The sequence below is a fragment of the Nomia melanderi genome, chromosome 11 (assembly GCF_051020985.1).
Source record: "Nomia melanderi isolate GNS246 chromosome 11, iyNomMela1, whole genome shotgun sequence".
In the NCBI taxonomy this organism is placed as follows: Eukaryota; Metazoa; Arthropoda; class Insecta; order Hymenoptera; family Halictidae; genus Nomia; species Nomia melanderi.
Genome location: NC_135009.1, coordinates 2304349 through 2331117, shown reverse-complemented (window position 1 = coordinate 2331117; position 26769 = coordinate 2304349). Strand labels below are relative to the sequence as shown.

At 30.0% G+C, this 26769-nt stretch overlaps 2 protein-coding genes across 3 annotated transcripts in view; both read right to left on the bottom strand.

The window, feature by feature from the left end:
• Nucleotides 1–26769, bottom strand: part of Nca (neurocalcin homolog) — a 484597-nt gene that overhangs the window by 243937 nt on the left and 213891 nt on the right. The gene's annotated exons all lie outside the window — the stretch shown is intronic.
• Nucleotides 1–26769, bottom strand: part of LOC143175096 (uncharacterized) — a 272623-nt gene that overhangs the window by 32207 nt on the left and 213647 nt on the right. The window contains 1 exon segment of the mRNA XM_076372218.1: nucleotides 15480–15525. Within this exon segment, the coding sequence (XP_076228333.1) occupies nucleotides 15480–15525 (46 nt within the window).

The window sequence follows — 26769 nt, the reverse complement described above, 5'->3', positions numbered from 1 at the left end:
TTGCAAAAGCAAAAAGAAAGAAAAACTGCACGCAACGTTTAATGCACCGAACACTGATACGGTTCAAAGCCAGTTGAAACAATAGTCCTGAAACAATTTCAGCGCCATAAATGTTTCCTTTGCTTTTAATGACAGGAAAAATTTCAAATTAGGATACTATTTAAAAAAATTAATTACTGAAGAAGCTTCAATTGTTACAAATGTTCCAAATCGTTTTTGAAGATTTCTAGATCATAGAAATACCCAATTTATCACTGAAATGCAGAAAGATATAGAATCGTGAGGAATAGACAGAAAAAAGTGATTGTAATAAAGAAATGTGTGAAGACAATGTATGTATTCTAAAAAAATGATCAAAATAACAGTCTATTGACTTCAATATATTTATAATAAAGCACTGTCATTATTTGACTGAAATAATCATATTTAACCTAAACTCTAACACAAGGTATAATGTTAAAAGTACATAACGTTAAAAATATTTCGCACATCCCTCGAAAATAAAGGCAGAGCGACAGTAATATGTGTATATACAAAGGCTGTTCAAATGATAATCTTAACAACATATTCCAAGGTCATTAAAATCAATGAAAAACCACTAATCTATATGATTACCTTTTATTCAGTATTTATTACTTGCAATAATATGTTATTCAGCATTGGCTGTGCTAAACGCTTAAATGTCTAAATAATCATATCTTTATGTAAACGTAAAAACAAAGTATTCATTTAAATTCAGAAATAAACAAACTGTTCATTTAATATTATTACTTATAAATGAGTGTCAAAATTGTTTGGCATTATTTTACGGTGAATTATTCGTATCTACTCTCATACATCTTCAGATATTATATTCTCAGAATCACATAAAGGTTATATTGTTATAAACCATCAAAATTATCTTGATCTTAATTATTCTTTGACCATAATAAAAGTTTATAGAGTCACATTTAGAAAATATCGATCATAAAAAAAATATTTTCTTAATTTAAACACATAACATTTCCTCTGGCATTGTTTCCTTTCATTAATAACGAATGAGGTACTTAAAGTGCTTAAGTTAACAAAGATGAAGGAGTGGCTTACGTTCAACGAGAATAGTGACAGTCTAGTGTACAGTGTTCTTATAAGTTTTAAAAGCATACACTGCATATAAGAAAGTAAAACTATAAAAGTATTAAAAATGTTTGAATGGGACTACTTTTTTCGAATTAATAATTTCAAATATTTCTTCATTAATAAATTAGTTTGTATAAGTATACGCGCATACAACAAAAATATGTATTATATGGGTGGGATATATCAAATAAAATATTTGTAACAATTTGTATCTATTTTACAAAATTTTATCATTGCTTTAATTTAAGTGTAAGTATTAAATACAAAACTTCAACATTCTTCTTGATTTTATTACAACCCTTCTGATATGTGAACATACTGTTCCAAAAATTTGTTATTCTACAATTAAAAAATGTACTAAAGTTTAGTGACTATAATCATAATTTTTAGTAATTATAAAGTTTGAAATAATTATCATATACAAAAGAAAGGTAGAAAAGCTTCTATTAAGTATGATTTTTTATTCGATATTACGTATTAAAGTTTAATTAAACTTCAATATCTTTCTAACCTAATATAGGTATCATATGAAATTTTTTCGTTAAAGTAATATATAATTTAATTAATTACCATAATTTTCATTTTATGAACCATGGAAATAATGAGTTTCCAAAATGAGTAATACGTATGCTGAAATTTTTCTGAGCCGAGAAGGGTGTACTGAAAATCTCGACAAGTTTCGCGATGATTGATTATGTACAGGTTCTCTTTTCCAAGACTTTATAAAAATTTAAGTGTTGAATTGAACAATATCTTGTGTCTTGTGGAATTTTCTTAAATTAATGTTCTTGTACTATGTTGACACAATATATTTAAGAAACAGTATATTTTTTAAAAATTGTATTCTACCTCTTAAGTATATAGAAAATAATTAACTTACTGATTAAACTGGAAAGTATGTAAAAACTAAGAAATGTTAAATATATATTGATTTCGTTTTGGTGTGCAATGTCATTTCCTTCAAATTCAGTTCAGTATTTAAATATACGCATATCTCTTTGTAAAATTTATACAAAAACAATTATGAAATAGTTTAAAATATAATTATTCTAACAATCGTTTTAGTTCTCCTTTTTACAAAATAGTTTTTTTTGATGAAGGAAATATGTTTTCCGATTCTTTGTTACTTACATTATTGTACGTTCTTCTAATTACTAAGTAATAATTTCATAAATATACATACGAGATAATTTTTAAAGTAACTGAGTTTTCTTCAAACTAGGATAACATTTCACGGAAGAAATCTTTTGATGTATACAACGGCATGAATAATGGAAAAAAATACGTAATTTGAAGATTAACTCTACCTTTTAAGTGTAATCCTGTTTTTTTCACTGTAGTTTGATAGTGTTCCATGCAACGAGTTCTTAGGCCGCGATTCAATATCATCCAATGGTACGTTAGCGATGTTAGCGCGACTAAAAAGTATAATAATCTTACATACAAAGAAGTGACATATTTATCAATGCTTCATTATTGTATATTAAATGTGCGATATACATATAAAAACAAAATATTTTTGTACAAAATATGAACAAAATTTATTTCTTCTACTTGTGTACGAAAATTTAATCTACACAAAAGATTTTCTACATTTATATAATGACTTCAGTTATAATAATCACATCATCACGAGTTGACGACCTCTCTTGATAAACGATGTTTTCACGAAACCAATATGGATTCTTTTGCAACCAATCATGCATACTGCAGTCATTGATATCAGCATGGCTTTCGAAAGTCGCTCCATCGGAAAAGCAGACGTATTGAAAGAAACTGTTATCCTACAATATCTGGAATTTTATGTTTTTTTTTGGGAAAAAATATAAAAAATGTAAAAACAGCAAATTTCTAAATACATCCAATTTTATACTTTTAAATTTCAAATGCTTTGTTATCATATTTATGGATGAAAGGAAAGAGCTTTATAAACATACACTAATCAACTTTTTATTATAAAAATAAATAAGTCCAAAAAAATGAATAATTACTACATTAAAGAAATTTCTAAGAATTCTGCAAATGTAGACATATAGAAAAGATTTCAATTACTTCATATAAGAAAGTAGTTCTAATACCCTATAATCTAATGTAAAATACTACTTTCTTTTCTATAATTATTCTATTTCAAATAAAGATTGGTAAAATTAAGAATAGATTCTCGAGTTCACACATCTCTACAAACGAGAATGGCAGCTTAAAACAACAGGAATTTCGGAAAAATGGAAAAATTCTGTCGCTCCATTCTTAACATGCTCAAATAGCCAAATGAAGAATTTACATCTATTTAACTGGTGTTTCCACAAGGATCATTAAAAAATTCTGATTAGAAAATCCACCGTCCAGTAACCAATACCGCAAACTCGACTATCCGATATCACGAAAATTCTGTTGCACAAACAATTAATCTCTAAATCGAGGAAATTGAATAGTGTAAACAAACACACGAACAAAAGCAGTCGGCATCGCTAAGCGATAAAAGCGGCGTAACCACTACTCAAATGGAACATACATGCATGTATACATATATGTGTGCGCATGTGTGTGCGTGTCGTAAGAAGCGCTAATTACTTTTCGCAACACAGAGCTGTTACAACTGTGTACCCTAGGCGGTAGGAGTACACACGTACGTTCAGTCGAGGAAAACTGGTGGCAGCGGGTTCCCCGGCCCGGTCGGGTGAAGCTGGGTCACGGTGCTATCGATCTCCGCCTACCTGGAGACCTCTCTCTACCCCTGCTCGTACTCGATTGGTTTGCAGGATGAACGTTGAGCCTAGAAGAAGGATAGAGGGGCGCAGGCAGAGGTGGCAGGATATAAAAGGAGATAGAAAAGGGAGAGGTACGTAGCAGAAAGATTGCGCGCATTATATCTATACGGGGTGTACTACATGCTTATGTCGCTGGCCCCTCCTCCACAAAGGTTACGAGAAAAAGCTCCGACAACAATGAGCGTTTCCCTGGAAAGTCGAGGAAAGTGACGCGCGCACAATGGCAAAAAACGAGGCGAAACGAGATGGCAAACTTGGTGCCGCGCTTCGTATCTCACGGGCATCCCCCCCAACACCCGTGAGACTCTTCGTCCTAACTTTCCCAACGGTTTCTTCTTCGCGGTTCAGATCGAATTTTATATTTGTACGTTGTCGTTTTATGCATCAGCGTCCAAGGCGAGAAACCAATGGGAGAAAATGAATCGAACTTTCAATACTGTCCGCGTGCCTGCGATGATGAAAGTGGCCTGAGCCATTTATAGTACCTAGCCTGGGTATTAGAATACAGTTAAACCTCGATAACTCGGAAATCTCTATAACTCCTCAAGTTTTTACTCGTTGTCACTCGCTTCGCTGTCAAAACTTTTTTTATATTTGAGTTTATTTTAAGGTCCTCACATTAACAGTAAAGTCATTAGTGGCCATCAACATTTGCTACATAATACAAGATTATCGGAATAGACATAACTTAATTATAATGAAGTCAGGAGGTTAATTTGTCTGAAAAACTTAAGCACATGCTGAATACTGGTGGGATGACTCAGGTTGGTCTTCCTATTAGATTCAATGTTACAGTTGTTTCTTTTAGAGGAGAAACGAAGGCAATTTATTAGAATATGTTTAATGCTTAGATGTATTTCGCAAAGTATACATTTAGGTGGAGTTTGCTTTGTTAGTAAATATTCGTGTGTTAATCTTGAATGATTTGTTAGGATGCTGACTGGCTTCTTTGGATTTTCTTGTAAGCTGGGCCTTCCTTTATGGAGTTTAGCTGGAGAAGAGTTGAGCCATGTGCAGTTCCAAAATTCTCTGATTGATTCTTCGATGGTGATCTTGGTATCGTGAAGACTTATAGAGATTTCTTCGTACTGATTTTATTTAATTGCCTCTTTAGCCGATTTATTTGCAGCTTCATTACCAGCAATTCCTATATGACTGGGGATCTATGCTAATATATCGTTTCCTTTATTTTTTGATATTCATAATATTTTTTTCTATCGATTGAATAAAACAAGACTGAGATTTATTATTTATAATTTCTATGGCACTTTTTGAATCAATAAAGATAGTAATGTCACCGGGCGTTCTTTCTTTGACATAATTTAGGATGTATTACTGTCAAAACTTGTACAACTCTAAATACAAAAACTCTACAACTCGAATTATTTTCATTGCGCCTGCTATTTATTTTATTTTCTCTGCAACTCGGATTCAGAAAAAGTCTAATCTTTACAAGTCGAAAACTGTTATGTGTATGTATAAAAATTATATTTTTGTACATCTATGCATTTGTAATTCACACAATGTACCGACGCGTGCAGTCGTCGTACAGATCTTACAGGATCACTAGCTGTGCGGTCATTTTACAAAACGTCTATGAGTCGAATTCTCGTTTGTTAAATCTCTTTTGCTCGAAAATTCAATAAGATGAAACCTCTGTAACTTGAAGGTCTCTTCTGCATTTCCTTACGAATCCACAGTTCAGAGTTCAACTGTATTTTGATTTTCATGCTGTGCATACGACTTAAAATGAAAAATATGCTAGCTTCATGATCATAGAGATGTGTGCGATATTAAAACTTCGGTTCATTCTCATCTATTATTCTTTCCTTTTGAATATGGAGATACGAGATGTTTGTTTATCAAAGTGTTTAACTTCACAGAAAAATTTGACAAAAATATTATAATGTACAAATGCTTCATCATGAAAGTAAGCGTCATTGCTATTTATAATGTTCTGCCGCTTTTCAGGACGCATACGAATTCAATCGCGATAGAAATTCGGCGGCTTTGATGAAGTGAACCCGTAAAGCTAAATGAAGCTCGGTAAAAAGAAATTTTTACTGCACTTAGTATAACATATAGGTACACGAGGAAATGATTAAGTGTTTTTGCACTAAAATTTAGAAACGTACAAAAAGTAAATTTAAAACTTTAAAATTTAATCGGTTTGACGTTTGGAGAAACCACATAAAAGGATGTTTTCATCATATGAAATTTGGTCTATATCGAAATATTTTAATTTTTGTATTTTCGACCAAAACTTAAATCTTTTGCAATGACTTTGCTATTAACACGTTTACTGCTATGGCAGTCATTGATAGTCGACGCTTATGAATTGCTTAAAAACTATAATAATATGTAAGACGATTGATGTTTAATAAACATATTTAATAATTTAAGTAAGTTGATAATAGTGTAATGTAAAGATTGTGATGTCAAATAATTAATAATTAGTCCAGTTTATCTTTACTACTTTGTTAATGGCCTGGGGCAGTTCCACCTCTTTTAGTTCTTTTGAAAAATGTTGATGCATTTATTTCTTATATATAAATTAAACTGGATTAAATTGGTTTCGTAGCAGGTAGCGAATACAAAATAATGATTAATTATTACTGAAATCAGTACATACGTAAAATATATTGAATGGTACCAACAATATTACCGCAGTATTATTCTGAAATATATATTATTCGAACAATATTTTATCATTTATTCGAAACATAGGCAATAAAATTGTTAAAATGTTAACGCATTATTAGACAAATTTTAAAATCTTGATGCGTGCTAAGCACTACATCAATATAGATAATACACATATAAATTAACATTCCATATAATGATCCATACTCAAACATTGTTTCATAATTGATTAAAATCGCTTTTACTTTAGTGTTGTATAATTGATATAAGAATTAAAGATACAAGAATTAAGAAAAATGGGGAAACATAGATAATTGGAAAATTAACGTAAATTAGTTTGAACATTTTCAAAATGTGAAAGACATAGTTTTATTAATACTTAAGAGTATATAGGAACAATATGGAAAATAATACAAATAAATAAAATAAGGAAATGTTGAAATAATTTAAAAAATTCTTGAAAATATTTTCCGTACTACACTTGCATAATAAATATAGATAAACAATAATTATACATTATTAAAATGAAATATTTCTATTCATTATAAAAGAAATGTAAAGAATACTGTAGTCAGGAATGACAGGAGTATGCAAACTATCCACCTATCTTTCTTTGATATTTCAAAAGATGAAATGTACATACGCCATTTTGTGTCGCAGCCAATCAAACAATTATATTTCATATAGCAACTACCATTTCAAAAATTAAGACTTTCATTCAGATATATTACCTATGAAACTGGAATTAATGGTACAAGTTTTGCAGTATAAGTACTTTAATTCTTCTTAACTTTTTGGTTTTAAAATTAAATGAAAATTAAACTTTTAACAATTATGATAAGAGATATCAAAAAAATAAAAATATATGCTATATTTATATAAATTCAAGAACTCAATAAAATTATTAGTGTAACAGTGTAACTATCATCTTAACTACGCTGAACATATGAAGGATTAAAAATGATAATGTTACAAAGGAAAATTGCTGATTTTTATTTAAAAAGTGTTTTAAACCACAAAATACGAATTTTGCAAATATCAACTTAAATCGTAACAAATTGTGATGAACCAGCTTAAATATGAACATAAATTGTATCATTTCAATCATACATAAAACTGTCCTTTTCCTCTTTAACGAAGATGCGTTTAAAGCTGTACGTACCGGTTTATGATGTACAAAAAGGAAAACATAATATTTTCAGCAAATCAATTACTGCAGGTCTATATAGTTCATCTTCCTTTTCTTCGCAGAACGATTTAAAAACGTATTAGCTTTTCTTCAAGCGTTTCTTACCTCCTTAGTTGCATGCTCGTGATTTCTTTCGGTAACCATAATTATTCTAAACTTGTTTTCGATAACCCAACATTGTTTTACTCACACAGTTGAATATATTTAGAATAGAGGAATAACTTTTATTAAAATTGCCACTGCTTAATATCTAAAAATTTGAATAATTTTAAATACTAAGCAATAAAGAATATCCTAGTTATTTTTTAAATTTGGACAAGGTTAAACTTGTTTTCAGTGATTCCCTTTGAAAGGGGTTTCTTTCTACGGTGCATATAATAAGTCATTTTTAAAAAGCAAACTTTTTAACATTCCTCCATTCATTTGTAAGGTCTATATTTCTACCAATTTTTTGAATTCATCTAAATCTCTCTGGAATTCTAATTTTGCGATGTTATCCTACAAGGAAATATAAATAAAGGTCAGATTTTTTTTAGCATTTAAAGTAATTTAAATTCCCTGCAAATAAAACAATCAGTTCCTATTGTATAATTACCTACATGAGTGGAAGAAATTATTCCTAGAAATTTTCCCATTTAAATAACATTATTTGCTCAAAAACTATTATCATGAATTACAATCATTTAATGTAACAGTCCATAACTATTTATATTGTACGTAATGGCAATACATAAATAATAATTGCTTTTTCAAGTATAAGTAATATGGAAAAATTGCGAGAAAAATATATTTACTACTTCCATATAAAATTCACTTCATTCCTTGTACAAAATCCTACAATTTTGCTATTCATCACGGTATTATCTATAGTAATTTTCAAGATATCTAATAAAAAATATTCTCGATTTTCAAAGTACAAACATGAAAACGAAGAATTATAAAAAATTACGTATTCAATATTTTTCAAGGTTCTGTCTATATGCAAATCATTAGAATCAGCATAAACTGGAACGCTGTTCCTCGTGATTAGGAATAACTGTATTAGTGTCCAAAGTATTTCTAATGAAGTCAACATTTCAACGCTTTGATTATAATATTACTTTGAAATAGCTGAACATTATACCAGATCACGGTATTGGTCAATGAACTGGAGCGTGTATCTATTCTTCTTTAACAGAAAGGAACAAGTACGTACGTTCGAAGTAATTGAGACGATATTTCACTCTACACAACTAGATGCTGGTAACGTATGCAAATCTAAGGTGAATAGGGGAGCTGGCTATTGTGATCCTGATGTATACGAGTTTCTCCCTCTTTTATGCATGTTCCAATGGTTCGGAATGTTGAAGGGAAAGTAAAAGAGGTAACGCGAAGCCTTTTATGATGAAAATAGTCAGTAGTTCTTTGCGGTGCAGAAATTGTCGTCGAACTTAGAGCACGCATTAATGATAATAACAATCATTCAAGGGAAAACGTCGTATTAAGCTTCAACAAACTGATAAATACAAATAAACTACGTCCCATAATACTAATACCATAAAATGATAAGAAATACCAGGAATTTAGTTTTTTGAAATTTTGTATGCCCCTTCAATGTTTCATGACATTGGCAACGTTGTGAAATGATATTGAATTAAATAGATCAATTTTATAAAATTTAATATTTACTTGAAAGCTAGATTTTAAATTCGAATTTTAATGAGACTAAAATTGTGAGTTTACAATATGTTCAAAGACAAGCAAAATTTATCAACTGTATTTCTGTAACTTCAGTAATTTGCATTGGCTCTTTTGTGGTGACATCGTATACAGAGTGATTAAATAAAAAATGTTTTGTGTAAAATATATTGCATTTAGTCAAATTCAGCGTATTAAGGTATTAAGAAATCGTGTTCTCATTATACGCATAAATACTAAATACACATTACATGTGAATCACGTATTAAAGAAAGAGCGGTTTCACGAAGCAAAATACACGAAATACAAAAAAATATAATAACAAAATATTTTATTCAACTGCGTGATCATTGTTGCACGCTTATCCTGCTAAACGTCATTGCTTAGGTTGCATTATTATGAATACATTTAATATGAACACGTTTTCAAATAATCATGGTTTAATTGAGTAGGTTATAGTAATTCAATTTGGTTGGGAGTCACCGGTGACTCCCACGGCATTCAATATATTAATATACATTTCACGTGTTCAGGTGTACACGTGTATTGTGGTTCATATCTAAAATCGGGATCTCTAGGAAATAGTTCTTATTCCTCGGTAAAAGTTAAAAAAAGTTACATTGACAAACCGTCAACGCCATTCCGTTCCCTGTACGCTTGACGCAACACAAGGGAAAAGCGATCGCACTCATCGGCACTCCAGCAGTTAATCACTTATTTCCGATTATTTCCGATTACACGACTCCTTCATCAATCATATTTCCGCTCTTTGCAAGAAATAATCTGTGGTATTCTTGTGAGAAACGGTAAAAAGTATCATTTATCAAGATACACCAACAACTCAGAGAACATAGGAATATAAGAATGTATTACAGGACATCCGAAGCAGAAATATCGAGAAGTAAATAGCCACAAGCAAATAATCCTATGTTCAAATCAATTTCTTTCTCACAGGTACGTACTTTTAAAATTCTTGATTTCATCATTTCTAATATTATATTGACGTGATTATATTATATATAATAAACTATATTATATTATTATATTATACATAATAAACTATACATTAAAGTATATGTTTAATTAAATAAAGTAGAATCTCAAGTAAAATTTTTTTGGAGATTTAAAATAAATTTTATTTTGTTAGATTATATATAGTTTAATAATCATTTATCGGATACAATATAGCACTAAAAAACATTATGTAATCACGTTAAAAAAATGTCAATCATCTTAACGTATTAGATACTTCCTGGCTGTAAATTAAGCGGGCACATATTCCATACACAATAACGATTAGTTTAAATTTGAATTATTTTTTGCAGGTTTTTCGTAATTATTAATAACACTTTTTACAAGAATTAATATTAAAAATTATAAGATGCTTAAAAAGTAAAACATTATACATTTAAGATTTAGGGAGTTGATTTATAAGCTACCGATCAATAAACACTAGCGGTGTAGGTATATACATATAGCCTATTACTCGACTACTGGTTAGTAATGTATTTATATCTAAAAAAAAGTACACGATAAAAGAATAAAAGTATGGATATTCACTTATGTAACGAACACCCTAATAGTGCACGTTTCTTTGTCAAATTTACACATAACGACTTAATTTATGTGGCAATTTATTTGCTACAATCAGACGCAGCATGTATTCGGGGACTCTAATAAAACGTATATACTCAAGTGTACAGGGTGTCCAAATGAAACTAGGTCAAGCAATTAAAACTTTAGAAAGCGTTAAAGCGGCAGGAGATAGATAAAAATTTTAAAATTAACGAAATTAATTGGTTTTAAAAAATATGTGATGCGATTTATACGTCTGCTACGAAAGTTCTGGTGTTTTCAAGGCACAAATTCTTGAAATCACAGTATTTATGAACGTACACCAAACTTCTCCACTGACTAATTGCAAAATGTTTGACTGCATTCAGGTAGTATATATCAAGAATTGCATGAATACTGGGAAACTACAGTATTAAAATTAAAATTAAAATTGAAAGTAAAATTTAAGTTAAAAGTAAAATTAAAGTTAAAAGTAAAATTAAAGTTAAAAGTAAAATTAAAGTTAAAGTTAAAGTTAAAGTTAAAGTTAAAATTATCATAATTTTAGTTTGTATACAACAAAAGTGACAGTTTATTAGTACAGATAGGAAGCCTTTATATAGTACAAGAATGTTTTCTCGCAGAATATCCAAAGAATTTTTGTTCAGTACTTAGTTTTTAGTAAAATTGAATTTCAAAATCCACTGCATGCATATACAGTTATAATGAAAATATAATTTGCCCCGTACGACTTATAATACTTACTGTGTTTGTAAGTAATAAATATCTGTATTGTATACGTAGGTGTTACTAGATACAAGAAAAATGAAAAAGATGTTTTATCAACAATGATTTATTATCAATATAAAAGTGCATTAGTAACACTTGCGTCAGAATAGCTGTTTGCAAAAAAGCAAACAATTTATCAAAATATATCGACACAACATCTTTTGTCAGTTCTTGAATCGAGCAACTCAAATATTGTGTAGAATCATTTTTCAACCGTAACTGTATACGTATTTACTACATTCTTAAACTCGATATTTTTCAATCATTAAACCACGGACGAAGAATTTGTATCCTTTATTTTCTCCGCATTTTTTCAAAAAAGAATCATTTTATGCTGTCTTGTAAGCATATATTATCCAGTTGGGCATTATATAATAATACATATATAAGAATTACATTGAGAAACTACTACTTTTTATTAATATATTTATTATTTGCGAAATTTGTATTAATTTCATTTTTAAATATTGTAAAAATTAATTTTATACTTTTTAACAAAAACTTTACAACAATAAAAATAAATTTCAATATTCATTTTCATTTAAATAGCCTATAATAAAATTCCTAATAAAATAAACAGTTGATAGAAATTATAACTAATGTGAATTTTATAAACTATCGTTTATAAAAATTATAAAATAAAGACCAGTGAAAAGAATATGTATTATGGAAACAGTATTATGAATATGTAAATGTAGTTACATAACGTAAAATTTATTGTATCAATGTACAGTTCTTAAATATTATTATACACACATTTATAGAGAACACGCAACTGTTATAACTTTAATATTTCTTTGTGTGACTCTTCTAATATAGTGCGCAAAAGATATCGAAGAATTTAAGTGAAAGCAGATTTGCATTTTTCAATACGTTTTATTGAAATATATATATACGACTGAAGAGACTTTCAGAAGACTCTATGGCGCAATATACATATGTCACGTACGTATGTACTAATATATTGCCGGTATAAAACCAGTGCTTTGCCACAGTTCAAACATGCAGTTTCATTGAGGAAAATGCTAACACAAAAGTTCTAATTTCGGTATACTAATCAGGCTGTCCTATTTTTCAACATAGGAGAATAATATGTTATAGTAATAATACAAAAGCTTTACATTATAACGATACTAACTACTATTTTCCATTTTGATCGTGTTAGCAAATTGATTTCATTAACGTTTATAAAATACAGTTTCTGAGGATAATCTTTAATTAGCTGAAGGTATTATACTGTAGACTTAACGCTAATCGCTCCGCTCTCATTTTTGTCCTATTGCTTACTTTTATCGGCATACAGCCTTGATAGCTTGCTTGCTCATCAAATTTTACCTATAACTTATGCACGAGTGGATATCGTCCCCAACGAGTGTTTAATCTTCAATGGGTAACGATTAGCAGTGAATGCAACAAATAATGGCAAAAATCAGTTTATTGTAACATTTGGACTTGGAGCACGTTCTTGTTACGGGAACTAAGAAATCAATATCCTTCTACGTCTCTACAATGTGTCTGCACGTAGCGAAGTTATGACGTAATTGCTGCCAAGGTAACTAAGGACCTATAAATTAGATCGTTGAGAGCGATTAATCGAAAAATTGTGCTGCTTGATATCTCACTGATTTTGCATGTAAAATGAAAAGTATACGTAGCGTGTGACAGCGTTGTATTCTTTATTTCTTCTGTTCAAAAGTTTTTACATATTTTTAATTTTGTATGACGTTTAAGACCTTACTAAAATTAAGGTTTCTACTTAAAAAACTAAAATTAAGATTTTAATAAATGATTGATTGGCATTATTATTTCACAGAATAAAACGGAGTACATAAACTACAAGAATGTGAAAATATGAATGCGGATGTTGTACAGGTATAAAAATCATTATTGCTTCTAAATTTATAGGCGAAGAGAATAGAAATTGAATGCATATAAATCTTTATTTGGATGAAAGTATTTTTGTATAATGAAACTATTACTTTTTTCATGCTGAATTTGATGTATCTGAATAGAAATGAAAAAGTTGTTTTGCTTAAATATTTATGAATCACTCGTTTCCATGTATGTTGAATCACATCAATTTTCGATATGGATTTTTTCGAGTTATGTAAACTTTATGAAGTTTCGCATTAAATCGTTAGGATATGTGAGAAAATAATCATCATATCACTGTTTTATTCGGGTTGGCATTCCTAAAACAAAACATGCGTCTGCCTCGTGGACCTAAAACCGATGTGTAGTCGATTGTTCGATGCGACGACAAACGGGAGTGTAATAAGAAAATCAACAAGATGAAAATTTGATTAACAAAATCAGTTATTGTCAATCCCCTGCTCCATGCCTTCTTTAACTACTTTCTCATTAATAATTTACTAAACAAACGCGACAGAATGTAAACATATTCTACATTTGTGTTTGCATTAAAGTATACTAATTGATAACAGATGAACAATATTTAATTTTAATTCAAAAGAATTAAGTAGTATTTATGTTGGTGAAATTTTGTTTGAAATCTTCAGCACGAGTGTGACACGATATTATACGGCAAGGGGCTAAAATAAAGATATCAAAATGTCCAGGTAATAGAACATTTGAATATTAAGGTATCAGGATATAGGTGCTCTATTGAACTCGGAATTTAGAACATTCGCGTTACCTTTTCCTAATGGAACGGGAAACCGGGAATGTCATAAATCTCGGATCTTCTGAATGGCTAAGCAGAAATTAGTTTCTAATAGCCCTTGGAGGTCGACGCGAGAATTTGGGAGTTACAGGAAATTCTGCAGTGTTATTGAATGCCGTCTATCATAGGACATGTGAAAGAACTGTTATGTTTCTAACCGCGGAAAATACACCGATATCAACTTAAAAACATCTATTGGGAAGTATAATAAATATTAATACTCTAAATTAATATTTGACAGCTGTAAATTTATTTTTAACGCAAACGTTCACAATTATAATTATGAGATACTCATCGAGAGAAAATATATTATTATCCAAACTTCATAATACGACAGTAAATTTGATCATTTAAAAATTATTATTATGGTACCGACGAATGAACACAAACACAACAAACTCACGACTATATAAGGCTAGTTAAAAACTGCAGACCAGCGAAATTATGAGTACGTAATAGCAATCGTCAAAGTTTTAGAATGAGATCTAATAAAAAGCATGAAAAAATGTCAGTACACAGGGTAATTTTAATGGCTAAATTGTGTTATAGTTCTTTCAAGAGAAATTTGAAAATAAATCGTGGACAGTGATAACATGTATGTACTTATTTCTGTAATTTCATTGATACGCTAACAAAGTGGAATTACAATTGTCTTTTTAATCTTTTGAGTCCGAAGACTCAGTTATTTGAAATTTTAGTTTATTTAAAGTTCATCATGGATCTCATGAAAATATTTGTAAAAATAATTTTTAATGAAACTACAAATTAATATCTTAAAAAATATAATAATTAGTACAGTTAAGTAATTATTACTCACAGTTTATATAAACGCGAAATATCAAAATAAATGCGTAACATTAGTAACGAAATAATAAATTCAATTTTCTCACTCCGCTACAAGTAGCTAACAATTGACTATAATCTGTTACGTCGAGTAGAAAGTACAACTGTAAAGTGGCTCAATACATTGAGAAAAGAACTTAAAATGTTCTAATAATAAGAATAAAAATTCAATAGTCTTTTTACAGTAAAAATAACTATTAAAATAAGTATTTACCTTATTGGGTATGGAGAGAGCATGCTGCAACCACCGAACCACATTTCTGAAATTAATAAAAATTATCATTAGCATTAAATAATACTTTTTGCACTACAGAATTTTTTTATAATCCTTATTAGTCGTGTATTATCTTTAATTTAATATTACAAACGATATACATATGCAAAGTAGTGTACTATCGTTTTATAAAACTGTACATGGAAACCAAAATTTCACTTTTAATTTTGACACGTATAAAATATAAAATATATAAAAATATTTTACCGTTACGTCATTAAATATGTATCCTATTTTTTAAAATAAACTTTTATATCCTTTATAATTATTAGCATCCTTGTACATATACAATAAACAATGTTATTTAGTAATAAATTAACAATGTACATATTTAGATAAAGTGTTTTATACAAACTTTTTTCTAGTTAACAGAGAAAAGGAACAGTTACATTTGTATCCCTTTAACTGGGATACCAAGTTCTAATGTGTTGGATTAGCTCCCGCAGTACCGGCGATTCTAGCGATTAAACATGATAACATATATTTTGCTATTTCATTCCTCTTTCTTAATCTTAAGAAATGTTATGCTAACTAAACAATTTTTCAGAACGGGGCGTCGCTATTTGAAGATAGGGGACTTCTCCGAATTTTCCTTCCTGCTGCAGTTTTTAGGTGCTCACAGAAACAAATGTAACTGCGTGCGAATTCGTTGTAACTAATGTTCTCTGCACTAAAGTTGGTAATCGGGACAACATAGAAGCAAGAGGGGCCGCTCGCTATGTGCTTTGTTTATAGTTTTAATTGGTTACGCATTGACGATAGTAATCGTATTGACGAATAGTTCCAGTGTTCGATCACAGTTGAACAATGCAAAGATTATAAAAGAAAGAAAAAATAATGCATCTCAGCATTTTGTAGCAAAAGATGTTAACCTATTTATGTTGAAAAACCATTAGCTTAGGTGAGACTTAGATTGCAATATTGTAAGAATTTTAAGTGACTAAGTTATTTTAAGTAGTATCTACTATTTATTAATACTAACAAAAACTCAAACGCTATTTTTACAATGCTCGCTCACTCTTGAAACTCTTCGCTGACGACTCTACGGCGTCTCTTTTTCTATTGTTTTTTGCCATATTCACGATATTTCGCGATATTCACGGAATCACGTCCGCTGTTGCTTTTTGGTTCGCGGTCGCGGCCTTTAGTCACATTATCAATCGGTCAATGGGCCAACTTATTGATACCCTACAATATTATAAATCCGTACCGTACTAGTAGAAAGCACTCTTTATTGAACACTACATAAGGGAGAGATTGTGAATAGTAATCCGTGGTTGTATTTTTTCGGATGTATAAAGAACATTTCCCTCAGGTTTTCATGTCATTCTATGAGGTAAAGTTTTATACTGACAATAAAAGTTATAATATTGTATCAAAGACGTTTGACACTGATTATGCGTAACATTTTACGAAGACGTGTTGATAAACGCGACCTGTCATCGCGTCGTTAATGAAGTCGCGTTGTAGTTATGTTGATTAAGTATGTTTTATAACGCAAGACGATTTATTTAAAAACACCGCGGTAAGCGTTCATTTTAGATCTTACTTGGTGTAATAGTTTTGTTACGCAAATCGCGATGCTCTATTTACATAGAAAGAAAAAAAGATTAAGCATTTGATCTAAAAAAAGTGAAGATGATCTTCGAATCTTAATAGAAAAGTCAAATAGTAAAAAACGAATTACAGTGCTATATTTCTCTCTGCAAAACAAGCAACTTTTGTTTGAAGCATTTTTTCATACGAAGAATAATTTTTGAATTAGTTTAAAATGTCATGTTACGAGACTCACCCTGTATATGGTGTTTGATTAACGTTTAAAATAATAAAGATAGAGTGTATTTTTATCATTACCGTATTATATTTAATATAATGTAATATAATATGTTACAAAATGCTTGTGTTACGTATTTACTAAATCGAGTAACTACTATGGCAGACGAGCATGAAAATATAACATTGTCAACTGAATCGTTTATTTTGAAAGCGGCTTAGGATCAGTTTTTTAAAAGTCAAGTCAATTGTTATAATAGTTACAATTTTACATATTTTTTTTTATTCTTTAATGGTTTTTAATCTTTTTTAAGTGGACTTAAGCCACATTCAAAACAAACGGTTCCATTTATGGATGACCTTATTTTTAGAGTGCAAATTAGAGAAGATATCATATTTAGATCACAATTTTCTTTTAGGTAGAATACAACGAAAGAAAAGAATATTATGAATTTATACTGCCAATATTTCATTGCACAGTTCCACCATTTTTCTAAAACTCTCTGTGACACATATGGTCCGTTAATAATGCCCGTAGAAAAATTTCCTATTTATCAGAAAATCATTCTAACGTATTGCAGTTCATATAATTAAAGTCTGGGTCTGATAAGGTTTTACACTTCTTAAAAACAACTAAAACTTTTATGATTAAACGGTCGATTCAGAAATAAGTTTGACGAATTTAATTAATGTAGTTCACCGTCTGGTGGCAAGATGAGACCCCACATTTCACCTAATAATCTCTTCTTCCTTTATTTCATTTATGAAAGGTCAAGTGTTAAGAATTATGAGATTTTCATTTATCTGTTCTCATTAACACTAAACGTACCGGCACTTTATATATACCTATTCCTACTATAACCGATCAGATAATTGGTTATAAAATAAAGAAAACAGATTAAATGATAAATTTTTCTTAGCGCAGACAGAAGCAGAAAGAAAGACAAAAATTAAAAAACTGATTAATCAGATAATATAAAAACTGATATTAAAGTTCGATGGCTGAAAGAAAATGCAGAATTTTTAACCAAATTTTAAAACAAGTGGTACGTTTAATGTTAGAACTGATTAACTTTATTACTGGTATTCTTATTAAAATTCTAAATAAATTTTCTGCTCCTATATGTCAATGGATTCTGTGTTAGGGTTATGTGTCTTTTATACTGTCCTCGATCTTGTTCGCATAAAATAAATAATTACTTTTTGTGGAGACGTTTTTTTCTACTTCGAGAGTTACATGCAGTGAGACTAAAAGAATTCCCAATCGTAAGGGCTGGGTATTGCAACAAGGTTTCTTCCGTAGGGGAGATACAGAAAAAATAGCGATATAGAGCACCACTTACAATTAGTAGCTGTGGCTGGTAGAATCGTTCTTTTATTGCAGGTCTCTATGTCCATTTACATACTTACATTTGGTGTTGCCTGTCCCTAGGCGGCCATTTTTCACATAGAACATAACTGGCAGTATTCTTCATTATACGAACATAGGTACTGCATATACTTATATACAGAGTATTTTATTTTTGTCTTTTTAAACTAGGGTACCATATTTTATAAACAATATTATTTTATTAGTAATTTTTATTCGTATTCCTGTTAAAACTCTCGTCTGTTTTTATGAATACAATATTCATATCATTGGTGAATTCAATGCACTACCTTCTGCACAAACGTATAATAACGTGTGTAGTTAAAATAATTGCCAATAGTAAACACAACTTTCCTAACACAATCAGATATTCCCAAGGTTTTCGTACAGAATCAAAGTATTTATGATCTTATATTTAACAACGCGTCTTGATGTATTTCGAAAGGGCGATATAGAAATTAATGTTTAAGAACGAGTTGAGAATAAGAATAGACGTTATTTATTGACAACTTTTAACACTGACGCATAGAACTGAAGATTAGAATATTGTTGTCTTTTGCTAAACTAAATAGAAACGAAAAAATATATAGTATTTACGTATGTAAAAATAATACACTTACTACATACACTTTAATATAGTAATGACTATTCAACAGAATTATTCAGCAGAACACGATATTAAAGTTTGGCCAACTATTTTTCAATCAACCCATATACACTGTTGAAATTCATACTACCATAAATTGTTTTGCAATGTATAAATTTCATAGCATCAACGACTATGTGTTCTTTACTCTTGACAGTACAATTCTATATATAAAAACGTAAATAATGAAATAACACGCAAATATAAAACGAATAAAACTATCAATATCTTAAAAAGACAAAGTAGATGATACAGGAAAAATTGATTTGATTTAGTGAAATATTATATTTCTTTCTCAGTGATAAGTATTGTTTGTAGGTGCAGTGAGGGAATGTACACATTTTGCGTTCAACCTTTTAACAGTCAGCCTCGCATGAAACGGAGGGACAGTTCAAGTATCAAACTGTTTGTCCCGAGGGAAACTAGATCTACGCGTTGAAACTCTTTCGGTACTATCCATTCAAATGGTTGTAGTTTACTATTGCATACGCAATTTTCCTTAAGCCTCTTCGTTTCTAACTTTGTTGCACATTATTTTAATGGTGACACAGAAGTTTAGTTCGCTTTCAAAATTAATATAACATTGAATTTAACATCAACACTAAAGACCTGAGTTTCTGTTACATTTTGTAGCTGTATAATAAAACAAAATATATAAGTATATACAAAATATGTATTAACACTACACGTACTGCGATCGGTCAAATGGTCCGTTTTAAAATTGAATTTAAAATTCTGTATTTTCATTCACCGATTTAATTTCATATCAATACTTATATTATCCAATTAATCACTTTCTCAAATTTTGTCTTTTTGTTCGGTTCTATTTCAACTAAAAAACATTTATCATCTAATTTGTTTACCTATATTTTGTAACCAATTATTTGACTGGTTACGGTAGGAATTGGTATGTATAAAGTTCTGGTACATTTTGTGTTAACACATTAATTTGTCATGGTTACTTCGGATAATTTAATACTAAAAGGACCAGACGGGTTAAAATAACCCATTTTTGATTGCTTCTTTTTGCAATGATTACAAAAATAACAGACGTTTCTCTGAACAGTTATTAAAGAAATTGATTTACCAATACCCAAACTGAATTGTAGATCAACTAAAGTCTCAACAGATGCACTCTTGGAGTTTCTACGGAAAAGTTTCAAAAAGTCTATTTAATTGTTCGGTAGTTTTAGTGTTAAAGGAACTATATTATATTTATAACTGGAGTATATTACATCAAAATTATGAGTTGTAATGCATTTATTTTTACTCCATTTATTCTTAGTCCATAATGAAGATACGATAATACCCGTTTAATGTTTATAAAATTTGGAACATCACGGAGAAATTATCTGATAATATAACAATCATTTTTGGACCATGTTACCTTAACATCTTTTCACACCGAATGAAAACGGTTTTTGACTCATATAAAGAAAGAGGTACATTCCAATTTCAAATTATAGTGCGATTGCAAACGGCACCTACATTATTGTACATATTAAAAATCTATGATCGTAAACATTTGCAGGACATTGCACCATTCATTTTTGCTCTGTAACATTTTTTCTGCCTTCAATCAGAAAGAAAATATGACTTGCTATAGTTCCGTGAACCACCTTGCACATCCCACGGGAGTTTTCGAATAAACGACACGAAAGGGACATGTATTTTGCATTTTCAGTAGAGTAAATATTTCAAAATTTCAAGGAAAAAAGCAAATGTTTCTATAAAACATTGCTTAAAAAATACAAATTTAAATCGCGGTTAATAATAAAATTAGGACTACAATAACTAAATAATTAATCAAAATCGTCATAAAAATCTTTGTATATACTACATCTTTAACTTATCGCTATTTCAGAGGTCATTTAATTTTCAACGTTTCCAATCGGGGAAAGTACTCACATAACAACAATGCTTCATACATGAAATAATTAGTATTAAATAATATCGAAGCTTGTATACGCTGTTCATACGTAGATGTCCATTTTCCGAAGACGTACAAGCATATAAGTATATTTATAATTATTCGTACGTTATCTAGACATTGATTTTTCCAAGAAATGTGTATATGTTTTTTCAGACTGAAAGGAATAATTAATTTTTACTTTTATGTATTTTTTACTGTTTAAATTATCACTTCTTTCCTCCGTAAATTCTTATTTCATTTTCACAACTTATTCAATAATATTTAATTACCAAAATATTGACTGCCACTTTCTATTTTTGTATTCATGAAAAGCGTTCTCTAACTAATGAGTGTTGTATTAACTTGAATAAATGAAAACCTACAAGCGTTAAATCTAAAGAATACACTGCGCGAAAGAGAACTCATTATCAGTGTAAATTAAAAATATTCTATAGGTTAGAAACAATAATATCTACTTTCACGTTGTCCAGTAGAAGAATAAACTTTCGGCTTCCTGAACCGATAAATGGTATTTTTTTTGTTAAACGAATATATTTACGTTATTTTGTCATGTACAATTCGATAACTGTCATGAAAAATAAGTTTTGGTTTGGAAAAAGTTTTCTTTCAAATGGTTTATCATAATTGCCAAATTTAACAATTTATCAGAAATGATCAAATGATCAAAAATGGAAAAAGGTGAAAAATTTCAGTTCTGGATATATGTCGCATAAAGTGACAGGAAGAGAAACTAAAACATTTTTACTTCTTGCGTATTGATATTATTTTATGAAATCAATGAATACTAATGTTATCAGGCTAACGACTTTTTAAAGAATACAATGTTGCGATTGTAATTTAAAAAAAATGGAAGAGAATTCGAATTTTTTAAATCATACAGTAGTATGCGTTTCCCTTTTAGAAAAACAAATTACTTATTCATTCTCTATGAATAGGAAGATAAATTTATTCAATTAAAGTCATAAAATAACAATTTAGCGAAAATAAGATGAAGAATAATCTGTATGAAAAACTGTGCTACCTTTATCGGTTCTTTCTTCAATTTAACTGCGGTTTCACCCCTTTAACATTACTAGAATAGCTTACTTTTATCGATTTACGTATGCTTTCAGCTTTGAAAGATGTTTCTGAGCTTGAAAAAAGTGCAATAAAATTGCTAGTAATATTCATGTTACATATTTCCCAGTTAATTCAAATGCATAGCTGAACTGAGAATACTATTAAGGTTAAATTCAACGATGAAATTTCCTGAGCAGAAAATTGTAATAGTAATATTATGTTACTAATTGAATTGTCCTTTTGCAGTTTGATGCAAGCTTAGGAGAAATTTCACGAATTATATAGATATTGAATGTATTTTTTATGTTTACAACTGAAATCTTTAATATTGTGGTTCTAATATTTTGTAACCTTAATTTCCTTTTTAATTTCAATCTCTTTATTATATAATATTTAATATTATCTTTTTAATATTGTATAATTTTAACATATATATTGCTTGTGTGTAAATTCAGTAAATGCAACGAATATAATAAAAAGTACGTGAAACAAATACTGCACACATAAAATACAGGAATATTTGTTTTTCTGTGTGCTACTGGAATGCTTTGTATGACGAGAGTGACAGAGAAAAAAATTTGAAGTCTGGATAGTTCGTTTGATCTCGCCTACAGTACTCATTGAACCATGTTCCAACTGATAACCACTTTTCCGAAACTCTTCAAAATGCACTGCACGGGACGAAATTCAATAACAACGAAACTCGCGAACTTATTAATTATGTTTTCCCAAATAATCAATAAATTTCACAGCAATCTTAGCAAACTGTAGTGTTGATGTAACAACTTTATCTTTATTGAATGTTAAGCAGCAAATGCTTAACAATGTGATAGGGAGAACAACTATACTTTCAAAATTGTCTTGAATTTTAGTATCAAAGTGTTTAATCAATATGTTAGAAATTCGATTTGTGCATTTGTTTATTTATTGTAAGTTCGATCTTCGATGTGAATCCGGTTTGCTAGTGTGTTATGTTTTTATTACATGGCGATACAATCTGATATTATGTTAAACACTATTGCCTATGCTTTTTAAATAAATTCTGTCCATTTATATTCTCCGATTAACACTTAACCAACTGAATGAGGAGATCTCCCACTTTTCACTTAGCAACGTATTGCCTTCTATTCGGTTTATCTTTTCTTTTGTTGTTTAGTAAGTCTTAAAGTGCAGTTATTTGTGATTCATCAAATACGGTTCTTGTTTTTACAAAACAAAGTTTTCAACCAAATTAATTGAATGAGTTTAATTGAAGATAATGAAAAAGGTTATAGTTGTAGTTCCTTTTAAGCGGTTATCTCATTATTAAATAATCCGACGTAATGCTTAAGTTTTTTATATTTTATGAATTTTTCTTCTTTTTTGTTTTGTGAAGTTAAATATTTTGATAAATAAACGGCTCATATAACAGAAGTAAATATTAAAATTATACGTAAGTATATAGACCAGTTACAGTGAAACAGGTAACCAGTTGGACCCTTTGCTCCATGATTTATTTCTTAATTACGATCGATAGAACTAGTTGATCGTTAATAATTTGTTAAAAAAACAATAAATTTGAATGTTTATTCTATGTCTACGTTTACTTCAAAGGTTAACGATTAATAATATAAAGGTAATATTTAATTTATATTTGAAAAGAATTAATAACACTTAGATTTCTCAAATTCAATTGAAAATTTTCATCACGAGTCTGACACGATATTGTAGGTCAAGGGGTTAATTGCAGGTGAATAATGTCGTTATATACATAACATAGTATTAGCTTCACTCTTATCACCGCCAAGTGCATTTCCTGAATACAAATCTTCTTTAATCGATTTCTCTCCCTGAGTGTGAGCAGAATTAATGCAACTATTCGTAATAACTAATAAGTGAAACACTCTGTGTGGTGAAAATAGACTGTAAGAAAGATCATAGAAAAAATGAGCTGAAAATTAATTTAATGAAGATATATTTAAAAAATTGACATGCGCATTGACACATTAGAAAAACTAACACATAACCTTAAATTTAATGTTTCACGAATTTGCTATGAGTTGAAAATAAGTATAATGAATTGTAGTGTAGAAACATTTTGAAAATTTGTAAAGAACGTCACGTTAATGTCAACATAGTATCATATAATGACATTTCATACTTAGGATGTTTTCAGTAAAATACATACAAAATCAAGAAGAACAAAGACAGTTGGACAAAAACGCGATAAAAGAAAGAAAACTCGGAATGTTAAATTACAAACAAACGAAAATTGGATAGTGGATAGGAATTTAAAACACATTTCACTATTTCCAAAATAATGATCCAACATATAAGTCTGCGGTTTTTTAATTGTCCAAATGATAACTCAATCAACAAGCTTTTGAATACGATATAAACCATACGAACACAGTTTACAAATTTGGGAAAATCATAATGCAAACAAGAAGGATTAAGAAAATGGTATTATTTACAAAGATCAATACTTTTATTAGGGCATATGTGATGAGAGGCGAATCTGGAACCAATAAAGTTATTTTTTCGAAACATAAATATCTATTTTATTGTATTTATTATCATTATTCCCTAAAGTATTTAATAGCTAATATTTTAATTTTACTATATTGTATTTTCTGTATATAATATTTAATCTGTAACCACTCACTTTTACACCAATTTGAAATTCTAACAAAAAAGTACGTTTTATATTTCATTCGTAGATCTTTGACCGCTTTAGTAGCTCTCAATTATCGTTCAGTTGCTATTAGATATTTAAAATTCTGGAGATATTGATCTTCATTGTTCCTTAAGTTGGTGTCATAATTACTTGAACGATGATGGTGGAGAAATTTATTAGAAGTTAAATTAAGAATATTCTTAATTTAATTATGTTTCCAAAGAAGTTCATAAATGTCCAATCGGGTTTAACGCTCTTAGTACCCTGCGATTTTCTATGATCCTGCTGAAAATACCCGGATATGCGGTTTTCAAGAAATTTATTAAAGTTATCACATATTTCTTAAAAATAAAAATTGATAAGATTGATGAGGAGGTGAACCTCGATGAACGTTAGGTCGACTATGCGACAATACACAGACCTATAGACTAACGCGAGGGAACGTCATGGATGCGAGCGAAATATGAAGAAAACAATCGAAGAATACGCAGAAGCGAACACGTCTCAGATGATGTTCGTTTGTTCATCGCGTGCTTATCGCCATGGTTTATATAAACGTCTCAACACGCCCCCTCAAGAAGCACGCTCAATTTTGAGGCAACTCTCTTTAGAGCAACACCCAAGCTCATTCACACATTTCCAGTGTGTCACTCGTGGTAATGGCTTGGTCAAAATATCCGCAGTCATTTGGTTCGAGCGAACATATTTAAGGGTAACTAATCCCTTTCCAATTGCATCCCAAAAAAAGTGGTGTCGAATGTCTATGTCCTTCGTTCGAGAGTGATACACAGGATCACTAGCTAAACATTTTGCTCCATTGTTATCAATATTTAACGTAGTCTCAGCGAGTTTCCTAAATCCTAATTCATCAAGGAGACTCCTTAAATGTATAACTTCTTTTACTGCCTCAGACAGGCTAACATATTCCGCCTCGGTTGATGACAGTGCCACAGTTCTTCGCTTCTGTGACTTCCACACGCTTGCTCCGTTTGCAAGAAGAAACGTATATCCCGTATAGGATCGTCTGTCCTGAGTACATCCAGCCCAGTCTGACAACCTGAGCAAGTCTAGATACTGTATTAGATATATCTGGTCTGATACCTACAGCCAAATACATTAAAGAGCCTATTAGCTCACGACACATTCGATTGTCCTCTATTTTGTTCGTACGGAAATTATTAGATACTATCCCCACATCATATTCTGGATGAGTTGCTTTCAACTCCGCCGGAGTCATAATTGGATTACAATTACTCATCCCATATCGATTAAGAATGTCATTTACATATCCCTGTTGACTCACAATAACGAAATCATTTCCTTCAGCGATTTCTAAACCTAGAGAGTATTTTGCCAAACCCAAATCCTTCAATTCAAAATTGTTGGCCAATTTAGACTTAACCTCGTCTACCCATTCATTGCTAGTGGATGCGACGAGCAGGTCGTCCACATAAACTTTTAACAAAATTATACCGTTATTACGTTTAGCATGATACATACATGGTTCTCCTTTTGTTGCTTGGAGACTAATCTTTTTCAATTTTTGAGAGAGTGTTTCGTGCCACTTCCTACCTGCCTGGCGTAACCCATATATCGCCTTTTTTAATTTCCAGGCACTTTCACCCATCTTAAGCTGGCGCAGCGTCTGATTTGATCGCTTATTCACAATGTTAGAAGTATTCTTGTGTTTGTTCAATAACTTTAACATTTCCTGAAACATGTCTGATACTTCCATAAATACCTCTTCATCTAGCGATCCATTTAAATACGCTGTGACTATGTCGAATTGTCTGA